At 35.7% G+C, this 22,310-nt stretch overlaps 1 protein-coding gene across 2 annotated transcripts in view; it reads left to right on the top strand.

The window, feature by feature from the left end:
- wb (wing blister) overlaps positions 1-22,310 on the top strand; it is a 189,574-nt gene that overhangs the window by 24,396 nt on the left and 142,868 nt on the right. For both annotated transcript variants that reach the window (XM_070107196.1, XM_070107197.1), the window contains exon 2: positions 17,837-18,171. In XM_070107196.1, the coding sequence (XP_069963297.1) occupies positions 17,837-18,171 (335 nt within the window). The remainder of the gene's footprint in view (positions 1-17,836; positions 18,172-22,310) is intronic.

Below are 22,310 nucleotides of genomic sequence, written 5' to 3'. Positions count from 1 at the left end.
CTGAACATCCAGTTTTTTAAATATTTTATCCAATTTCTTAACCTAATGTGCGAACAAACGATTTTTTTCTTTTCTTTGCTCTCACTCAATCAGCCATCATTTTATCACTCACACCTTTTGCCATAATTTAATTGGAGCAACCGAAACTCACGGAAGGAATAAAGATTGATAAAAAGCAAAATGAAAATTTTCTCAGAAACGATCAGCAGTTTTCTCAACTTATCGGTGTGCAAAAATCACTTCCCTTGAACTGCCACCGAAAATCAGATGCAGCAGCAGCCAGCGATGTCGCGCTATCAGTAATGAGCGATCAATTTTTTCGGCGGTTGACCAAACTGCATGAGAGCCTGTGTGCATGTGTGACCCTTTGGCAGTGTGTGTGCATGTGTGTGGATGTTGGCGAGCGAAACCGTTGGTAATTGATATGACATTAAGTTGGTTGCCAGCGTTTAGTTATTTTTAATGAGAGTGTCATAAGTGTCAGCTGAAAATGTTTGGAGCCTTTTAAATGCTTATATATCTACATACAGCTGGTTGACTATGTAGCTTGGCTGTTCGTGAGTGTGTGTGTGTGCGTGACTGTTCACGATCACGACTTTTGACTCTGGGGTCGAAGTGGTGGCCAGCTGTAAGAGTTTGCGTTGCAAGCGTTGCCTTTAATGGGCATTTTCATTGGTAATCTGAAAAGCGCGAGATTCATATATTAGCACATACATGCATACATACAAACATACATACATATATAAAAATGATACGTGCATGAAAGCTCAATTTGACTACAAAGCAACAGCCTGTTAAATATGAATAATATTTGGCCAGCGCAATTGTGTGGTATTACGTTTTAAAAGTAAACAGTTCAGAAACAAGTGAATGTGTGGTCAGAGGGCAAGTAATTATTATTATTATTTATAGTTTATACAAACTTTAGTTGTAAATGGCTGCGAACAGCATTTGCATCTATAAAGTAAGACGATTGATTTCACCCGAGAGCGCCCAGATTTAAATGCAGAAATTATAAATTAATAAATTAAGTTATCGTGTAGTTCTTATTATTGGCTCAAGTGCTTATATCCAAATTTGAAAGTCCACGGCACAGAGCATAGGTTATGAGTCACCTAGTGGATAAGGTGTCTACAATAATGTAAAAGCATTGTTGAAGGCTGAAATTTATGGAGCTTGCGAAGAGCTTTTTTCCTCAAAATTAACTTATATGATCTTTAAGGCAAAGTTGTAAGTGATCTAACTGGACACTGTACGATAAGTACACACGCGGTGCGACTAAATATTTTATCGAGCGCTCTTGGCAATGCTGTATGAAGGAACTGTGACTTGTTACTTTCTTCTCCATATCCCGACTTTTGCTAGACTGAAATTGAAATATCTCGTTAGACACACATTTTGAGAACCTAACGAAGTGGCTTGGTTTGATATTAACCGCCTTAGTAAATTTGTGGTGAGCTCAAAAGGCTTCGTCGATATTTGAGGTGATGCACTTTAATGAGTTCTCTTGCTAACACAAACGATAAGTAACTGTCCAAGTGAGAGCCATTGATTTTGGATCAACCCCATGAGCTGAAAAGAGAAGATATTGTAACTTAGACCGAGACGGGTGGTCTCACAATGCAGAATGCTCGAAAAATGTCTGTAAACATATAACAGATCTGTTGTTGATGTTGTTATACATTAAATATATTTTAAACAAGTAAGGAAGGGCTAAGTTCGGATGTAACCGAACATTTTATACTCTCGCAAAGTCAAATGGTATACTCGTTTGAGATTTCTTTGTGGATTGACTGATATTTTCGGTAGAAGGTCAACTATAGGCACTGGGGTCCACATATTTAGTACTTAGGGGTTTGAACAGTTTTGGTTCGATTTAGACAATTTTTGGCCGCAAAGTGGGATACTTTAAACGTATTATTCACGCAAAGTTTTACGCCGATATAATCATTTTTGCTTGATTTGCATAGTGGAAAGTGAAAGAATCAAGTGGTATTTAAAATGGTGTCATATGGAAAATAGGCGTGGTTGTAGTCCGATTTCGCCCATTTTCGCACTATGACATAGAAACATGAAAAGAACGTTACGCACCGAATTTGGTTGAAATCGGTTAAGCAGATCTCAAGATATGGGTTTTCACCTAAAAGTGGGCTGTGCCACGCCCACTGACTAATTTTGAACGCGGTTCCTATAAAGCCAATTTATACCATCTCAGAGATAAAATTTAATGTCTCTGGCGTGTTTAGTGCTTGATTTATCGCGCTTTTAGTAGTTTTTAACAGTACCGTTATATGGGGAGTGGGCGGAGTTGCCACCCGATTTCAACTATTTTCACACCGTCAATAGAAGTAGTAAAAACATTTGATTCTAGTGAATTTTGTTATTATAGCATTAGCGGTTTAGGAGATATGCATATTAAACCTATTAGAGGCGGGACCACGCCCACTTTTTAAAAAAAAGTTTTAACTGCAGATGCCCCTCCCTAATGTGATCCTGTGTACCAAATAACAGTCTTGTATCTTATTATGGCAAGTTATTTGTTTTTGATTAATGGCGTTTTGTGGGCGTGGCAGTGGTCCGATTACGCCCATCTGCAATACCAACCGTCTCACGGTACCATGAAACATGTCTACCAAGTTTCATAAAGATATCTCAATTTTTACTCAAGTTAGAGCTTGCACGGACGGACGGACAGACGGACGGACGGACAGACGGACGGACGGACAGACAGTCACCCGGATTTCAACTCGTCTCTTCATCCTGATCATTTATATATATATAACCCTATATCTAACTCGATTAATTTTAGGTGATACAAACAACCGTTAGGTGAACAAAACTATTATACTCTGTAGCAACAGGTTGCGAGAGTATAAAAACTGAGTTGTTAGCAGTTCTTGGTCGAATAAAAATCCTGCTTTATTTCAATTACCTGGAAGCGAGTGTCATCGAAACGATGTTTTGTTATAGCGCTTTAGCTGGTGTAATGTTCAAGAAATATTCGAGAGACCAGATTTTAGAGTCTTGACATGAACGAAGCCTTGTGAAAAGGGGTTGGATGAAAAAAAGGGGTAATGTATGTATCCTGTATAAATGCAATGCCGTTCAAAGTAAGCATTGAGAAGTAAACACTATATACCACGGTGGTAAATTCGAACCTTGGTAGACAATTTTGAGCTTTGAGATTACACGATTAGATAATGCGAAATCAAAACACAAAACCAAAAATCTGCCTAAGCCATTCCCAGGCTCTTCAATTCGCCGGCTTTTTATTGAAGAGGGTATATATTACGAGTATTAAGTTAGCAAGAAATTTGTAACATTGAAGGGGAAACGTCGGAGACCCAATAAAGTATATACTTAACTATAAATGATCAGCGATGTGCGGAGTCGATTTTTAGCGGACCATGTCCGCCTGTCTGTTCATAGGTTTAAGAGATATTGATATCAAACTCATGCACACATTCTTTGCTCTTCAAAGAGCTGCTTACTTGTTGGAATCGCCGATATCGGAACATTAAAAGATGCATACCAACTGAACCATCAAAATCAAGTTCTTGCATGGCAAACTTTTTTATTTGACCAGATATCGTCACCACGTTCAGCACAGATCGATGTCCTAGACAACGCTATAATTACGGAAAAAATTGTTAAGATCGGACTATATGCTATAGTAGCTGCTATATAAACTCACCAAGCCAAATCAAGATAAAGAAAGGTCTTTTTAGATCCTTTTATGCTTTAAAAAATGCTTCTGTTAAGGGTATTATAGTTACGGTGCAGTCTAAGTAACCGCTTTTTCTTGTTTTTGTTTTTGTTTTGATTTTTGTTTTTTGTAGTTTTTAAATAATCACCAAATTCACATTGCGCCTACTTAACGCTTCATGTTTCAGCTTTGAACATCACACAAATTACAAATATGTAAATATCATTACAGGGATCACTTGTCTAAAGTAATGCAAGTAAAAATATTTTCCATAAATGCGTATTTTTGGTAACAATATTTATTCATAACTTCAAATTATGCGTAAGCGTTAATGTGGCATACCACACATCACAGTTGCAGCTGAGCGCAGCATTGAAAAACATTGCGTCTAACAAATATTTTCTCTACTGCACACATACTCACATGCAAACATACATATCTACACATTTTTGTTTAACTCAAATGTTTTTTTTTCGAAAATTTTATTTATTTATTTGCATTGTTGTTGCTTTTTTCGTTTTCACTGCATTTATACGTTTGTGGCTGCTCAAGAAGCTGTCCAAATATTTGTTAACCATTAAAATTTTGAAAATGCATTCAGGCATGCGGCACATACAAAGGTATGCATGTGAAAAATGTTGGAAAAAATGGGTTTCTATGAAAACAAGCGTTTCGAAGGCAGCATTAAAAGCTTTTGCGTTGCAAGTGATACGGTAATAAGTGGCTACACGCGCTGGCCAGCATTTTTTCAAGTGTGAAAAATATTGGTTTAATATTTGGAGAAGGATTTGGTGGGGACCACCAGTTTGGATAACATTATATTGATTATCAATGAAGTTTAAGACCCACTGTAGATAATTGACTGCTGTTAGTTGTAGCGAAAATTTAACACAAATATTTTTTTGGATACATCGGTACTTATGGTTACTCATATCAGCGTTGACTATGAATTCAATTACACCTAAAAGTTCGGTTATGATGTTGTAACGACTTTCAGTCATATATTATATGACTCTTCATTGTTGATTGTCACAAATGTTTGAAATGTTTGAAAGCTATTAAAATTCATTAAAAATTTGGGACTTTTTTTGTCTTCCAAACCAAAATCATCATTTTTAAAACGTGCAAACTACTTTTGAGACGTTCGCGCTGTTAGAGTATGTTCACCATAAATTTTCATCAAATTACGATGACTTTCGACTGATGTTTTCTTTATATTAAAGTAATGTAGAAGAACTCTCTGCAAAAACAGTTTCTCAATAAAAAAAAAACGTTAACTTCGGTTGCAGCGAAGCTGGAATACACTTCGAAAATTGCGAACTTGATTTTTAACATTTAGTTTACATGACAGCTATATTATATAGTGGTCTGGTCTCAAAAATTTCTTCAGATATTGCAGCATTGTTTTAGAAAGAAATTTATATCAAATTTCGTTCAAATATCTCGTCAAATACCAAAGTTTTCCATACAAAGACTAGATTTTGATCATTCAGTTTGTATGACGGCTATAAGATATAGTGGTCTGGTCTCAAAAATTTCTTCAGATATTGCAGCATTGTTTTAGAAAGAAATTTATACCAAATTTCGTAAAGATATCTCTTCAAATACAAAATTTTTCCATACAAGGTCTTGATTTCGAGTGTTTAGTTTGTATGACAGCTATAGACTCTAGTGGTTTGATAGCGGCTGTTTCAACAAATGCGCAGCTTCTTTGGGAGGAAAAAATGTGTGCAAAATTTCAAAACGATATCTTAAAAACTGAGTGACTAGTTTGTATATAAACAAACAGACAATATATATTTTATAGGGTTTCCAAGCTTTCGTTCAGAGTGTTAAATACTTCGTGGCACGCACAAGGACAGTAGCTTTTCAACTTATGTTCGGAAAAATGAACACGAATGAATATATGAATATGTATGTGAACTTCAGTAAAAATGCTAAAAGAGCAAGCTTTTACCGACACGGATTGCACATTTTCGCCAGAAGAAACATACTCTCAACTTGTTGTTGCATTGCTAACACTTCAGTTTCTTCAAAAAATCTTTTCAAGTCCTGGAGATGCGTTCTCTTTTGTTTCAAAGTTCAATAAGCGCAAGCTATACCTTCGCACCTAACCTCAAACCGTAGTGCCACAAAATGAATAGTGAATTTCTAACAGTACTCAACCGAAATTCCATGTGCAACATTAATTTGTCACAATCTGTCAGCTACTCAATTGTCAAATGTTCATCAAAACATGAAATTATGCAGCGAAACTGAGCAAAGTGTGTGTGTGCGAGCAAATGGCAGCATGACTCACGTGTGTGCAATATGCCAGCCATCGCACACACACACACACACATCGCAACTATTATTAACGCGGCTATTTTTGCCACAATCTTATCTGTTTGCTCTTTCCTGTTTTGATTTCGCCGCATTCGCGTGTTCGTTGCATGTGTGAATGTGCCGTGGCAAAATTCAAATGGACAGACAAATATTTGGCCAGTCGGCCGCCATCGCCAACGACGCGTGTCGCAAATGTCGCGATCCCCCGCAAAAAATGTCTGCGTTGGAAATCATAAAATTTTGCCAGCAAAGAATGAGCGCAAAACAAAAGCAAAATAAAAACGATTAACTGCGAGTTTCACATTCGTAATGCTCTGTGTGTGAGTGTGTTGGAACCATAGCGGATGAGTGCGGTTTGGCTGATTGCCTAAGTGCTGTTGCGTGAGTGCATTGCAGGAGCGCGATATTTCATGCTTAATCCCCAGTGTTTCTGCTACTGCATTAAACGCTTAGTTCCATTTGTTGTTTTTATTGTTGTTGGTGGTGTTTTAATTAAATATGCACAACGCAACAGTCGTTGATGAGGAAAGGAAAAGTGCAGCACAAGAAAAATGCACTCTGCGGAGGGAGTTCAAATGATTGAATAGGGCCTCGGTAGGCGGGGGGAACAGCTGAAGTTACTTTTCATTAGCGAATTGCTTATTATGATCACGCTTGCACACTTGCTTTTAGATATGTATGCAAATAATCTAAAAGAATTTCACTTACTTAGGTACTTTCATCTAGATATGAGCATCATTAAGATGAAAGTGACTTCTGTGGCTAGTCTAGACTGAGTCTAATTGTGTACATATTGTACATTTGTAAAAGTACCATAGTAGTGTCGTTTACTGAAATAATATGAATGAAAATATCGGCTCTTACATTCTATTTGTAGGCGTATACTGTTACCCATATCGAAAGAAAATCACTATATTCCCCTTATATAATATTAAGTTTTCTTTGTCAACTTAGTTGCCATTGAGCGCGATTATAGCCATCTTTCAATTGTTTGATACCATTCTTGTGGCAAAAATTTTCAAAAAAGTACGCAGCCTCAGCGAATACCTCCGCATTTTCACCAAATTTCTTTTATAGCACCTTTCTTTTGAGGTCTGAAAATATTCAATGAAAAACTTTTTCTTAAAAAACAAGTTAAAGCAAAAGCAGGCTAACTTCTTCTTCTATAATGCTACTTAATACTAATGCTTCGGCTAACTGTAATACCCTTCACAGTTGTATTTTTGCTCGCGTAAAAGTGTATAAAAAAGGTCTTAACTTTATTTTGATTGGTCAGTTTGTACGACAGCTATATGCCATAATGGTGCACTCTGCACAATATGGTCGGAGATTATAGTGTTGCCTTGGACAATAATATATGCCAATTTCATGAGGATACCTTGTCTAATAAAAAGTTTTCCATACAAGAACTTGAGTTTAATCGAACAGTTTGTATGGCATATATCTTATAGTGCTCCGATATTAACAATTCTTACAAATATGTAGCCCTTTAGAAAGAAAATGACGTGTGCAAACTTTCAGTTCGATATCTCAAAAACTGAGGGACCAAACGCGTATATACAGGCAAACTTATTACCTATACACTTTACAGGGTATATATTGACTCAACAGGATCTCTTTTTCTTCATTTCGAGGAAGCAGTACATAATTTGTTGCTATTAAATGCATTATCGTGGTAGAGACTGCTGTGAAAGGTGGTATCTCTATCAGAGTACAACATAAAGGATCGCCGAGTGTCTCCTGGATTTAATAAAAATTTTATAACATGAATACACTCGAAGGATTCGGGTGATTGACATGGACAACTGAGGAACCAGCCATTAGTAAATTTGTTTTCGAAAAGTTTGAATGATGGTTGTTTCAGACAATACTTAAACTATTGATCAACTCAGCTCAACCATATAGTTGCCGATGTTTCTTAATTTCCATTTTTCCTCGTGTGTTGAGCTTTCTGAAAAACCTTTTCTTTGAAAAAAGTTTGATGATATATTTGACTTTAGTTCGTGCGCGCGAGTCCTACCTTATTACTAATCTGGGTTCTGCCGATCTAAAGTTTTTTTTTTCAAATGACTTCCGAAGACAAAATGTTAATCCGGAAGCCTGCTGTTATTCGTATTATAAAGTGTCGGTACGTGTATATGAAAATATATCACCAGTACAATTAGAATCGTTCATTCTTTTGAAAAATCGTTCATTGATAGTTTTAAATGCAAGATCTACAGAAGCCATAAGACGGCAAATTCCAATTGATATTAACTAAAATTGTTAATAAAAAATTTTATGAGAAGTTTACTTTGCCAGTAGAGCTTCCAGTTAGACTAATAAGCACCTATTGATCTATACTATTTTTCAAAACATAATCAGAGTTTTCAATACAGCAAGCTTCCTGTACACACAAAAACCAAGTAGACACAAAAATATTTCAATAAAAGAAATGTAAATTTACTCATTGAACCCAATGACCAATCGATGACCACTCATGGCAGCAGCTCGCCAGCGTTTGCTACTAAATAAACATTTGTCATTTGCCTATGATATTAATAAATAATGTGAGGGCATACTACAACAAAAGCTTTTTGGCTTCTTACTCCTGCTGAGCTCATGTCTACCACTTTCCTCCTCCACCCCCGTGCTGCACTTCAATCAGCGTTCTTGCGCAACGTAAGAAGTGCAGCGAATACCTGCTGATGAACAAATAAACAACAACATTAACTAAAACAATAAACAAAGGGCAGAAGACGACGTCTGTCTGCAGCAATAATAACAAACACATCGCTGCATTCTCGAGCCGTTTTGGGCAATGCAACCGTGGTTGAGAGCCCGCCTGTGCGTATGTGTGTGTGCGTATTTTCGAAGTTGCAGACAAAAGGGAACATTAATTTTTCAAGTGTCGATTTGAGCACATTTATTTATTTGTTTGTGTCACGCTGTAACAGCAACAACAACAACAGCGATGGTTGCAGCAGTTAAAAGTGGCAGCGCAGTCGTGGTCATTGGCCTCCACCTGCGGCAAAATGCAGACATTTGCAAGTGTATGACTGGCAAAACAACAACCACATTAACAACAACTATGTTGGCTGCCAAAGTAAACAAAATGTTGAAGTAAAATATTTGTTCAAATTCACATACATACGGCATATGTGGCACGCTGAAGTGTGGCAAGTTAAGATGAGTTAAAGCCAAGAAGTTGTTTCACTGAAAATTCTGATTAAGTTCGATTTGTTACTTTATATGCAGCAATTTAGTTAAGTTATTATACAAGTATTGTACATACACATATAAGAGACCTTACCAGTGTTGTTCTTTTTGATTAAAAAAAATATCTCTTTCTGTGCTCTTAGTCTGTGCAACGACTGAGTTTCATCAAGCTCCTCTCCGGTTTATCTTTAAAAATCCAATTGAGGCACACAACGGATTTATATTTAATGTAACACTCGTTTAGAGTTCTCGCTGGTTTATCCAAGGCACTTTTAAAAATTATTTCTTTCAAATGTTGGCCGCGGCTACGTCTCGGATGGTCCATCCGTAGAGTCCAAGTTTCGATGACTTGTTCGAGCATTTTGACTGGTAACTGGCGAATGACACGCGTGATGTTTTGCTCCTAGGCCTGAATCGAAACGAAACTGTCTGCATATACTTTAGACTTTACATATCCCCACAGCAAAAAGTTTAACGGTGTGATATCACACGATCTTAGTGGCCAATCGAACGGCCCAAAACGTTAAATTATCTCCTCCCCGAAGTGTTCTCGCAATAAATCCATTGATTGATGCGATGTGTGGGTAGTGGCGCCGTCTTGTTAAAACCAAATGTCGACGAGATCACGAGCTTCAATTTCAGGCATCAAATAGTCGGTTATCATGACCGATAACGGTCGCCAATCACGGTTACGTTTTCACCGGCATCATTTTTGAAGAAATATGCAGCGATGATTACACCAAATCGTTTTTTTTTCTGGATGAAATAGCAGCTCTTGAATCTCTTCAGATTTCTCTTCGTTTCAAAGCAAAATTTCTGAACAAAATTTGGCTCGAAAACGTCGGATCTTCTTGAAACTTTTCAAGAGCCCATAGAGAGATAACGAAATTTTTGAAATTAGATATTTACTTCTTGTACACAACCTCAACGCATATATTATGTTTTAAACGGAATAATGATTAGTTTCGAATTTTAAGTTTAGAATGAACCAAACGTTTCTCAGCAATATTTTTGAGATTTGTGACTAATATTTTCATTCTTCTCTTCTTTCTACTCATTATTATATATTATTAATGATTTTCCAATTACCCGAATATTAAAGAAATTTATTTTCATTAATTTCACAAAGCTAATGTGAAGCGATTATCGGTAATTGGTGAAATCTGCGAGAAAAGTGTGAAATTGCAAAACTGGCTACAAAAGCAATAAAATTTAAATATCCATTATTTATTTGCAAGTCTTTATACTCATGTAAGCTCAGCTGTCGGCATAAAATGACAAATGGAAAAATTCGCAAATACTCTTGTACACACACATATAATTTATATATTATACCTATATACATTTCTGGTATGAAAAAAGACAATAACAATAAAAACAAAATTTAATGCCAAACAGCAGCTGTTGAGTGACATGTTTTCACTACAGAAGTCGCTTTATTTATAAAAAATATACAAATGTAAAAAAAATTTATAGCCATGTCGCTCATACATCTCATCAGCCTACCTCTTTACCCCTTTCTACCTTGCGTTTGGCAGCGAAATCGCGGTAAAATTGACGAGCATATTGTACAAAAGAGTCGGCTAAAGTGATTCAATATAGGAATACAGGGCATTTGACGTAAAATAAATATGTACATACATACATATGTATTTATATTGATAGAATGGCCAGTTGGTAATGGTTGGATGGTATGAAAATGTTCTGGCAATAATTTTTTTTTATCAACTTTGCTAAAATTTTAATTTGAGTAGAATCTTTATATATACCTGTGGACAGAGCTGGCAGGTGCAATGGGGAAGGCTACTATATGAGGGGTCCCAGGCAGGGACAATCTGATATCCTGCGCTACTTCGATTGCGTCCTTTATAACTTTGACCACTGTATCGGTGAACCTTTGCCGAGCGGTTCCATACCTGGCAAGGATTTATGGATGGACAAAAGTCTCTGTACAGTGAGTCTTTTCACATATGTATGGATCGAAGTTACGGGAAATAGTTAGAGTGGACTGTTCTGTTGGAAGCTCACCATCAACTCTAGCTTTAGACTAGTCCAGCTTCCCTCAGAGAGGTGTGCATTCACTCTGATAGAATCACTGCAATACTGGCCTGGACTCGCAGACAGTACACTCAAGACTTGCCAGCGCGAGGTTGATAAATTTATCAATAGCATTAAGCTAATTTATTATGCGACTAGGGTCACAGCGGTATCAATGGAAACTGCAAAGCTGATGAGTTTGCTAGGAGTGTACCCTTGCCCCAATTCCTAAGAGTTTTGGGTGAAATAGCAAGTGGTATACAGCGCCAACTTCGGTGCTATGACCTAACCTAACTTAAAATATTTATGTTGTATCAATTGAGCCGTATAAGGGTATACCCACCCTTTCAAAATTAAATTGGTATGTAACCGAAATATGTGAAAAATACAAAAGAATGTTATTTTCAGCTTTGTTCGAAAAATTTAAAAAAAAAAACTTTTTGAATCATCAAAATTTAACAATAACAAAAAAATTTTTTTAACTTTCAATTTTCATGTGAAACATTTGAAAGATAATGAAAAGTATATTCGCTTATTAATATATAACTGTATTCATATCCCAGCCTTAAACAACAGTTTATTTGAGTTCAAATAAATAAAAAAAATTTTCTCTTTTTGTGAATAATGCTTTGCAATGTTACCAGAGTCATATAACAAATGCATAATTTCTGCTGATTATGCGATAATGTTTAAATTAGCTGGTTTTTGAGTTAAGTATTTTAACTTTTTCAATTTTTCTTTCCAGTTTTGTTCTTTTTTTTATTTCTGCTGTTTTCAAAATGGTTAAGTATACTAAAGCATTGGCTTGCCATAAATTTAAAAGGTTTAATTTTTCTTAAATATTTATTGTCATAATGTATTTATGCTCCATTTCTTTATATTATATGGTATATGCTTATCATTATGTATGTATATTTATGCTTTATTTATGCTAAACAAAAAATTAAAATGTGTAGAATGAAATTGCTGAAAAAGCGTGTGAGTTTATTGGATTTAAATACTTTTAAATTAAAAAATTAAACAGCATTTGTATTTAAACCTATCACAGTGATGCTGGGTCATATTAACCCACTCGTTATTTTTATGTTGCATATTTGATTAGGTTTAAATACTTCAACTCATTATAAAAATACGGTTAATAAATAAGCAACATATCAAATAAGAAATTTTTTCTAAATTAGAAAAATAATATCAGCGAAATTTTGTGAAACTAAACTAGAAAATTAATGCTAACATATATTTAAACATTAAAAAAAATTAAAAATATCGAAAACATAATGTCTAGTAAAGTAAAATCCATTATTTTTCCATTAAACTAAAGATTTAACTTTGCTTGGTTCGAATAATCCGCTTTGTGTCAAATAGGAACCGTTTTGTCCGATAACTTGTTGTTGCATAATTTCGTGATTTTATTCTTACAGAAACCCTCATTGTTATTGGAAAAATCTGTGACAGTCGATTTTCACAATCTTCTCTTCATCATAAACAGAAAATGGTTTTAATCAGTGTATCACTAGTATCAAGTGCGGACTATAAGCAGAATGTATAAGGATCTCCCAATCGAACCCACTCAGTTTCTAGCGATTCACTATCGATGTGCGTGGTCTAGCTATGTCCTAATGGAGCACAATTTCTTATGCCAAAACTGAACGCGATTCCATCACGAACGTTTGTTGCTTGCCGCTGTCAAAAATGGCCCACTTTTCATTACCAGTAACCATCCGCTTCAGAAATGAATCGACTGTGTTGCGATTCAGCAATCCTCTGATTTTTTTTCATTAATTCGTGTGCCACATAAATCGTTATTATTTTTATATTCAGCCTTATTTAAAAAGCTTTAAATGATTTTTTGTGCAATTTTTCGCTCTTGGCTAGCGTTTTATCCTTTTTATCCTTTATCGAAACAAATTTTATAATACGGTTTATTCCTTGCTGGTGTTTATCCTTGATGCGTGATTGAACAACATTGTTCCTGAGAATTTTTTTCTTGTACGAAATTTTATCTTTCTAACGCTATATTGCACTTAGTAAAGATTAGATTACTAAAACCATTTATTGGGAAAATAATTAATTTATTTTACTAGACCTTATACAGTTTTAATTTCATTGGTTTAGGTTAAGCCAAAAACAAATCAGCCAAAACAAGTTCTTAGCTAATATTTCTATAAGTAATTTCCAACATCAGCTAGCCTCCTTTAAGGCATTACATGGGTTTCAAGGCTTCAAAAAATTTTTTTACTTATTTAATTCTATAAAATATCTAGAATATTGTCCTAAATTCTGTAGTTGATCCGAATAATAGTTTTGCAGATGCAGTCTTGAAAAGTGGCATGCTCGAGGTCAGCTATATAGTCACTTAAACCTTTAAACGCGTTTTTCTCGAAACTGTATTTTCAAAGTCAATTGTCAAGATTTCTCGCGAACTACTCAACCGACCTTAATGAAATTTTGCACAGTGGTCAATTACAACTATTTTAAAAAACCAAAAAATCGAATTTTTTTTGTAAAAAGTCTACCGAAAATACTATTTGTTTGATTAAAATATTAAGTTTTTTATATGAAAAAAAATATATATATTGAAAATACGCCGTTTTTTGCTTGACTAGACCCATGTTACCCCTTAAATAACTTCCGCATTACTATATAAATCTCGAACTACCTTCAGAAATAGTTTCAAAATATCTTCATGGCTTATCAGTTTAAAGCAAATGTATCAAAATGTCCACTTATAAATATTAGTATTTTTGAGAAAAGCTTGTAATCCTGTCTTTATACAATTTTTAGATTTCAGGCAATGCTTTCTGCTTTCTCATATGTAAATTTTAAACATCAGCAATACAATACTACACCTCGCTAGCTTGCAAAATGATAATAAAATGTTGCCTACATTTAGGATTAGTTACATAACTTTTATTCTAATGAAGACATAACCCCAAGTGTTAGCAAGGACACACACTCGCAATAAACTGGCTATAAATTGATTACATCAAAGATCACTTTTAAATTCTACAATCATGTTTATACGAACCATTCTGCGAAAAGGGGATTTAATACTATATACTCGTATGCTAAACTATGGAAACGATGAATGACAAAAAACGTGTGACGAAGAATAAACAATGCATTTTAGTTTCAACTCTAGATCCACAACTTTATTTTAGGATCCGATTTATATCTAGAAGTCCCCTAGTGTTTAGGGCAAAATATCTACTGCTGTCATCAAAAAAATATACAACACTATACAATCTCCAAATAACACTCAATATGCAATGCAATAAGTATACGAAATGCATAACGCCTGACAGTCGCTGATAAGCCGATGATATAATATTCGAAACGCCCGCATACACCCCCATACCGTCACCGCTCACCGCTTGTATGCGCTTGCTCGTAAATATTCGGCAATTACGTGCGCATAAATGTGACAGCAAAGGCATTTCATGAATTCGTAATGCATTTTGAAATGCCACAAATGGCTTTTTAAATTAAAATACGCTGAAGCAATATCGACAATTTTGCGATAAACTGGCGCCCGCCGCCGCCAAGCGTCTAAATATTACTCAGCCAACTTCGTAAGAGCCAGTTGAAGGTGGCAGCTTGTCATTAGTCGTGCGTTTTTACTGAAATAAAATTTTATTACTTCGTTTTTCACTGTAATAATATGCATTTAACTTGCCAAACATGAAATTTTATGAAAATATAATACATTTTTGTTAACGATCGCTCGTTACAAGCACGCGAGGCGGCAATTTTTTGGTGGACTTCAAGTGTGTGAGCTGAGAAATCATGTGCGTCTGCACGCATGCGCAATTTGTCGTTTCAAAAAGCATTTGTAGTTGTCTAATTAATTTGCACATGCTACAATTCGCCGGAAAATATTACTCTGCTTTACTTTTTTGTGCAAAAAGAAAAATCAATTTATATATTTTTATTAACTCAAAGCATGATTAATCTTTCAGAACAATTTTTTAATTTTTTTTTTTTATACTTTAACGGGGTACATTAAGTTTGACTCAATTTAGCCATGTCCGTCTGTTTGTATATACACGAACTCAATTTTTGCGATATCGATCTGAAATTTTGCACACGTACTTTTCTCCCTAAGATGCTGATCATTCGTCGGAACCGCTGCCATACAAACTGACGGATTCAAATCAATCTCTTATATGGAATATTTTGTATTTACTTCGGTGCAACAGAAATAACTGTTTTCTGGTTTTTGACTAAATTTTGCGATCTTTGTTTACAAATTTTTCAATATTGAGCAATGATGTTGCAGATGTATGGCTAAATTTAATTGATAAAATTATAAAAAAGTCATACAATTAACAAAAACACTTGCTGCATATTCATCACACGTAAATCTTAAGACCAGCAGTCAGCTCGGCTGTTACAAGTGTCTGGTTTTGAAACCACCTGCCGCTGAGCTAAAGCAACGAACCTTGCCAGTAGCAGGCTGAGCAGACTGCCTTGCCCGCGGTCTGCCTAAAAACGATTCGATGCAGACATTTTTTTAACTATTTTATTTATAATTTATTTATTTATTATTATATTTATATTTTGAACCACACATGCCTGAAATTTTCTAACAAGTTTTCCGAGAACTCCTTACAAGTGTTCTATTTCCACATAATTAAAATTATTACCATGCAACACGGTCTCTAGAGACATATGTATGCGGGGCCCAGTACATGCATTTGGCAGCTTCAGCGGCCAGCACGAGCAGCATGTTGCCGAAAATGCATGCCACAATGAACCTCACCTGCGCCACCAACAAGCAACTAAAGTTGCTTATCCGCTAAGACGCCTTTTAAATATAAGAAATTAAGTTGTATTTCGAGGCAATAATCCGCTTGTGTGCATATATGTATAGTTGTGTGTGCACGGCATAAATGCATTATTAATTGCTTTCTTGTATTGCATGCATCTGACAGATTTATTCGTTCGTTATGACAGCTCAAGTTCTAACCAATTTTTTGCCGTATTAAGAAAAAAATTTGTTTGCATTAAATTTGCTTATGAATTCGGGGTCAATCATTTGCGGTATTTATGACTTACCGGTTATTTATCTAAATCACTTTATTTACATTTCGATTTTTATTTATTTCAATTTTAATTTTTTTGCTGCAAAAAATTTTGGGTGGCATGGCGAATTCGAAAAATCGCCGTGATTTAGTGACCAAAAGACAAAATTTGCCAATAAATTATGCAAGTTGTCTAACAGTAAGCCGCATTCCGTAACCAAAAATAAATAAATAAGCTCGTTAATTGATAAAGTGGTTATTCGATAATCGGTATTTGAGTGGATTTAAAAGTTTTAGATTTATGTCGTTACGTTTTTTAATTTTTAGACTATAGTTTCCGAACAACAAGAAAAAAAACCTTTTCTTCTGCTGCATCCAAGCTAAAATACCCATCACAATTACAAAAAGTTTCTTACAAGCGCTTGATTTCGATCGTTCGTTTGGCAACTATATGCTATAGTCGTCCGATATCAGTGGTTTCAACAAATAAGCAGCTTTTTGGAGAGGAAAGAACAGGAGCAGACTTTCAAATCGCTATCTCAAGAACTGAGGGACTAGTTCACGTATATACACACATGGCTAAGTCGACTCATTGGAATCCAGGCGCCTTCAATAAGGTCCAAACAGTTACTCAAGCTGATATAACTGTCAAAGAAGGTAGAAATACTTTTACAAATTCAAACAAAACCTGAACTCAGTTTCTACCAATACAAATGAAATTTCTTGAACCTATGTGCTGTAAATATGCCGGTTTTGCACACTTAGTGTGGTACCCTACATAATATTTAAAACAAGATTATATACTTGTTTATACAAAGTTGGACTTATAGTCGTAAGACTGCCTTTTTCCAAAAAATGTTTAACTCAAGAAACTTTAAAATTTGCTACTACTATAAGACTATGGAGCTCCCTGGAATATACAAACTGACTAGTCTAAACTATAACGACTCCAATCACTACATTTTAACAGCTTCAGTTGAATAAAAAACCAGAAGTATACGTGGAATGATAAATTGAAAGCGAAAACCCACATCACTAGGACTTTCATCTTCCGTTGAGGCGCCAGTTGAAGCTAAATTTAGTCTAAGGTTCATACTTGAGCTATGTCGGTCGTCATCGAATATAGTCTACCTGTCAGCATTGATTTTCGTATTTCAAAAGAGTCGAATAACGATTGGGAGCTTGTATTAATGTATTTCTTGTGTTTTCCTGATATCATTAATCTTCGGTTAGCGTAGATGTAGCAGAGGGACGGAGTAAGGCCAATGGTCTGCAGCTTGCTTGCCAGGATCTAAATGCTTGGGCTATGCATCTATATTAGTCGCTAAATACTACTGATTCAAAAATATTTAGGATACAAAACATAAAACGTGTATACCTTCCAATCATATCTTTAGACCCTCTTTACCAGTTTATTAAAGTTGAATATATTTGCGAACTCTTTAAAAATTTTAAACTCAGAAATACATAATACACTTTCCAATTACTAAAGTACATTAATTTTTATTTTCGTTGCTCACTCTCTCTCTCTTCCTCTCACTTGCAGTATTGCGCATGCTCAACAGTCAATCGGAACCGCAAACCGACGGCGGTCTCTACCCGCCACTCTTCAATGTTGCACCGCGCGCACACATCACCGTCAATGCCACCTGTGGACAGAGTGGGCGCGAAGAGTATTGCAAATTAGTCGACGCGTATCCGCACAAGAAATGGGCCACACAATGTGGCATTTGCAATGTGCAATCATCCGATGTGGCCAAACAGCGACCGATCGAGGCTGTCATCTCCAATACGAATTTCGACGAGCGTTGGTGGCAATCGCCAACGCTGCAATATGGCAGACACTTTGAATACGTCACGATAACATTGGATCTGCGACAGGTAAGTGAAAAGCAGACGGAGAGTTATCAAACTTCACTTTTTTTTGTTATTTATTTGGTTGAGCTACTTTTACTGCAGCGGCATTTCAACAAGACCACAATGTTGCCATAATATTTTGACATTTAAATCAATGTTTGGCCGGCGGAAAGTGATCGATTAGCGCTCCTGTGGCGTTTATGTGGGTTGGCTTAATCGCCGATCGTTTGAATTTCAACTGATTGCCGGCGATCACTAGCGATCGCCGTACGTTTTCGTAACTTATTTTTTGCTTTCGTAATTACTTATTACTCGCTCAGCAGATCCTGTTTTCAACGGCGCGCTCTCTTTTTACATCTCTTTTTCTTCTTCTTCTTCTTTTACTTGTATCGATTGCCTTCGCAACTTTCACGCTGCTATTGGCAATTGATTGATGATGTCAATTAAGCGGTCACGACGGCATCAAGTAGAAATGCGCCACAGTTTAGTACGTAGATAAGGAGATCTTTATTTGTTTGTGAGTGTGTGGTAACATTGATCTTGTCGCTCCTAAACAGGCGTTTACTTAATTCGATTAGTTCGCGTTAGCGTCGCAGATAAAGCCGTCAGAAATGACGGAAGCGAGTTGCAGTTCATCATCACATCAATGATTAATGACTGCAAAATGAGTTGCTGCAGAATGTTTGTAGAACAACTGTCTGGGAGCCAAATGAGTTTACAAATTGAGCAGAAATTATTGTTGTCTGCAGTGCAATTGAAAAGTTGTTGAAAACAAAAACAGTCTCAGTTTTAATAAACCTGAAAAATGTCTATAAAATACCAGACACTCAGCAATGTATACAAAAACCACATAAATCAAAAATGCAGTTCTTGAGTACTTGAGCAATAATGTTCTTTGTTTGCGCAAAAAATTCGCCATAAATATTGCGCCAAGTCCAAACAAAGTCATTTTTTCACTCCCACAAGGCAGCGAAGTGAATTTATGAACATCACATATGCATTAATTATGTCGAGACACTTGCACTTGTTTCTTCTGCTTAAGTACTACTTGTGCCAAGATTCAATTAAAACTAATTGACAAGCGAGCGCGGATCTTGAAGCTATTGAAACATGTTGCTCCTTTGGTAATTTACTAAAAAAGGTCATATATGAGGGCAACATTTGTTTGTATATGTTTTTTCGCAAAAAATAACATTTCCGACCAATAATTTAAATACTTCAATTTAATTATTGAAGTTTGCTCAACACATCCTCTTTCATGCAACGCTTTAGCTCACTTATTTGGAACTGCACATCCGCCAATCCTCACAGCAGAACAGTAGGTGGGAGATGAAAAGTAATTGCCGAAATAATAAAATTTAGACTGCAACCATAACCTGGAAGTTTGGCTTTTGCTTGTAGTCTCTGTATCGCAACGCTCGCGAATTTTTGAATTTCCCAGTCTTTAGAAATCTTTTTAAAACTTGTAGGATTCCTTAGAAAGTTAATAACCTTTGCGTGGCTTCGGTAATATATCAGGTCTAAGGCTCCAACAGCCTCCTGTATCCGAACTTATAAGTCGGATTTGAGACCAATACAAATTTACTTAGGCTTTTAGTTTCTATTTACACCAACTTAGTGGGATATCTGAAAGTGTAGCCCCAAGTATTTAAATTTGAACGTTTATTTAAGGGGTTAGGTGTAGTCAGAGGCACGAAATAATTAGAATTTTCAGTAATTTTTTTTTGCTATTAAATTATGTTATTTTACAAAAGTAGTAATATGGCAGTATTATACAATGCTTTGACTTTAAGTCACGAAAATTTCCAAAAAAAAAATTTATTTAACAAAGTTATAGCTGTCTGTGTTGACCCAGTTCCAAAAAAAGGTCCTTCCGGTGACAATCATAAGGCCTTGGAGATTCATCTAAAATCAATCGCATGGAAAAAATTAGTTTTATAAATAGATAATCCTGGGCCTAATCGTCAAAAAGTAATTATCGCATCTCGGACTTGAAATTTTTAGAGAATAAAAATTTATTTTTTGAAAATTTTGACTACCCCTAACCCCTTAAGAAAAACGTGTAAAAAGTATTATTCAAATTATTGCCTATCTGAAGCTATAACATTTTCCCAGCTTTCTACAATAGTAGTATGTGGATTCCATCTCAAAAGCACTGCTGTGGTTTGGTGACAAAGAATGAACAAGCCAACTACTCTGTTCAACCTTAACAAATGGTGATCAGAACGGGCAAGGTCTGATCTATAAGGTGGGTGAAGCAAATTTTACCATCCGCTGTTTTTCAAATGGTTTTTAACTGGCTCGTCTTTAGTCGCAAATTCCATTTATCATTATAGGCAATCGCTCTCTTCAATTTGATGAATTATTGTCAGTAGCGTTCCCCATTAATAGATTCATCCGACTGAAGAAATTACAAAGCATTACTTTGGCGTCAGGGACATACGGCTTTGCCGTTGATTTAGCGTTGGCCAGTCTGTACACATGATACTTGCATTTATGGTTGTCACAATGGATGAATTTTAATCACCATGAACCTATCACAAATCTACTGAGGTGTTTTTGCCTTAATCTGGCGAAAGCGGAACATTCGAGGGAGAAGTGTTGACTTGATTCTATCTCATTTTCTTCCAAACAGCGAAGATTACATTTAACCTCGATTAACGATTTACCCTGAGCCCGAAAGACCTTGCGACTGCACCCGTGGTCGTCGAGACGGAAATCTCAATTCTCCCATACTTTTCACAAAAATTCTAATCAATTTGGGTTCTTCAAACTGAAAGCCAGCGCTAGGTCACGCATATTCCAGCCTAATTTACGCTTTACATCTAATAAATTGTTATTATCATAACTTTTAACCAGAGACAATTATTTTATGTGATCTTAATCATTTACTAGGGTCTGATTCAATACATTCCAGTATTTTTTAATGCTTTTTACATCTGCCACAAATATTCCCACATATATCACTCTGTTACACTTAGTTTTACAGCTTAATCACTATATTTTCCATCTGGTAGCCCCCAAAAAAAGCAAGATTGTACATTTTCGCAACCAAAAGTTAAATAAAATTATACACGACATATAAAAGAAGTCAGAAATTGTTAGCAAAGTCGCACACCATTGCACGTCATCGGTGATTGATCGATCTGACGCTCACTCGTGCGTGTTGCTGCACACGAACGCTGCAACCAAATTTGTAGCGCGGCACTGGGTGCCAATTAAGATTCCATTTTGAGTAAAACATTTATACAATTTTGTCACCATGTCGGCGCGTATTTGTTTTGCATCAAACTCACCGTTGCCAACTACATACAAAAATTCAATTTCGGTGCCAAATCAAATTCAAATACACGAAACAGAGCGCAGACACCATGCAACTCTGACTTCAATTTCAATTTGAATTCAACGCAAAATCCAAATCTCCATCTAATCCAAATTGAATCGGCATGAAAACTAAATTGTAACTGTGGCAGTTACAAACTAATACATACAGACATTGTAGTAAATATAATTTTCGAAAAACAAACAAAATTGCAAACAGTAAGCCATGTATATTTACATGTTCAGGCTCAGACACCGCCGTTAAAGTGTCGCCGCTGACTTTGGTGGCAATTGTGGAGCAGCGGTCGGTCCCACTAGCTCATTGACTTCTGGCGGCGCAATGTAGTTGTCAAGTTGTGTTTTGGTTTACCATTTTGACATTTGTATAAACATGAGGATGTCGAATCCGCTTGAAAACAAGTTGACAATTTGTTGAAATACGAACTGTGATCGTACGAATTGATATTCGTAGGTGAGCTGAGAGTTGATAATGTCAAGAGATTGTGGAAATGTGCAAAAATGTTTGTATGCAAATTTGATTATCAAAATTTTAGAGACATGCAGTTGTATATGCACATATATATTACAGATTAAATTTTCTTAATATTATATAATGGAATTAATGAGGGGGTGCAACTTTTTGGTAACAAGTGTCATCTCTATGCACTTTCATCAAGTAAAAACTATATAAAATATAAAAATATTTTTTGAAAAACATTGACCTGACCTTATTGTTTTACCAATTTTTATTACTTGTAATAAACTCAGCGTTCCATGATCTTTTACGTTCCACACTGGACCAGAAGGGTTTCGAACCCAGACGAGTGTAATATGGAAGTAGC

The sequence above is a fragment of the Bactrocera oleae genome, chromosome 3, assembly GCF_042242935.1.
Source record: "Bactrocera oleae isolate idBacOlea1 chromosome 3, idBacOlea1, whole genome shotgun sequence".
Taxonomy (NCBI): Eukaryota; Metazoa; Arthropoda; class Insecta; order Diptera; family Tephritidae; genus Bactrocera; species Bactrocera oleae.
The sequence above is the reverse complement of the archived record's forward strand: the minus strand, read 5'-3'. Positions and strand labels throughout refer to the sequence as shown.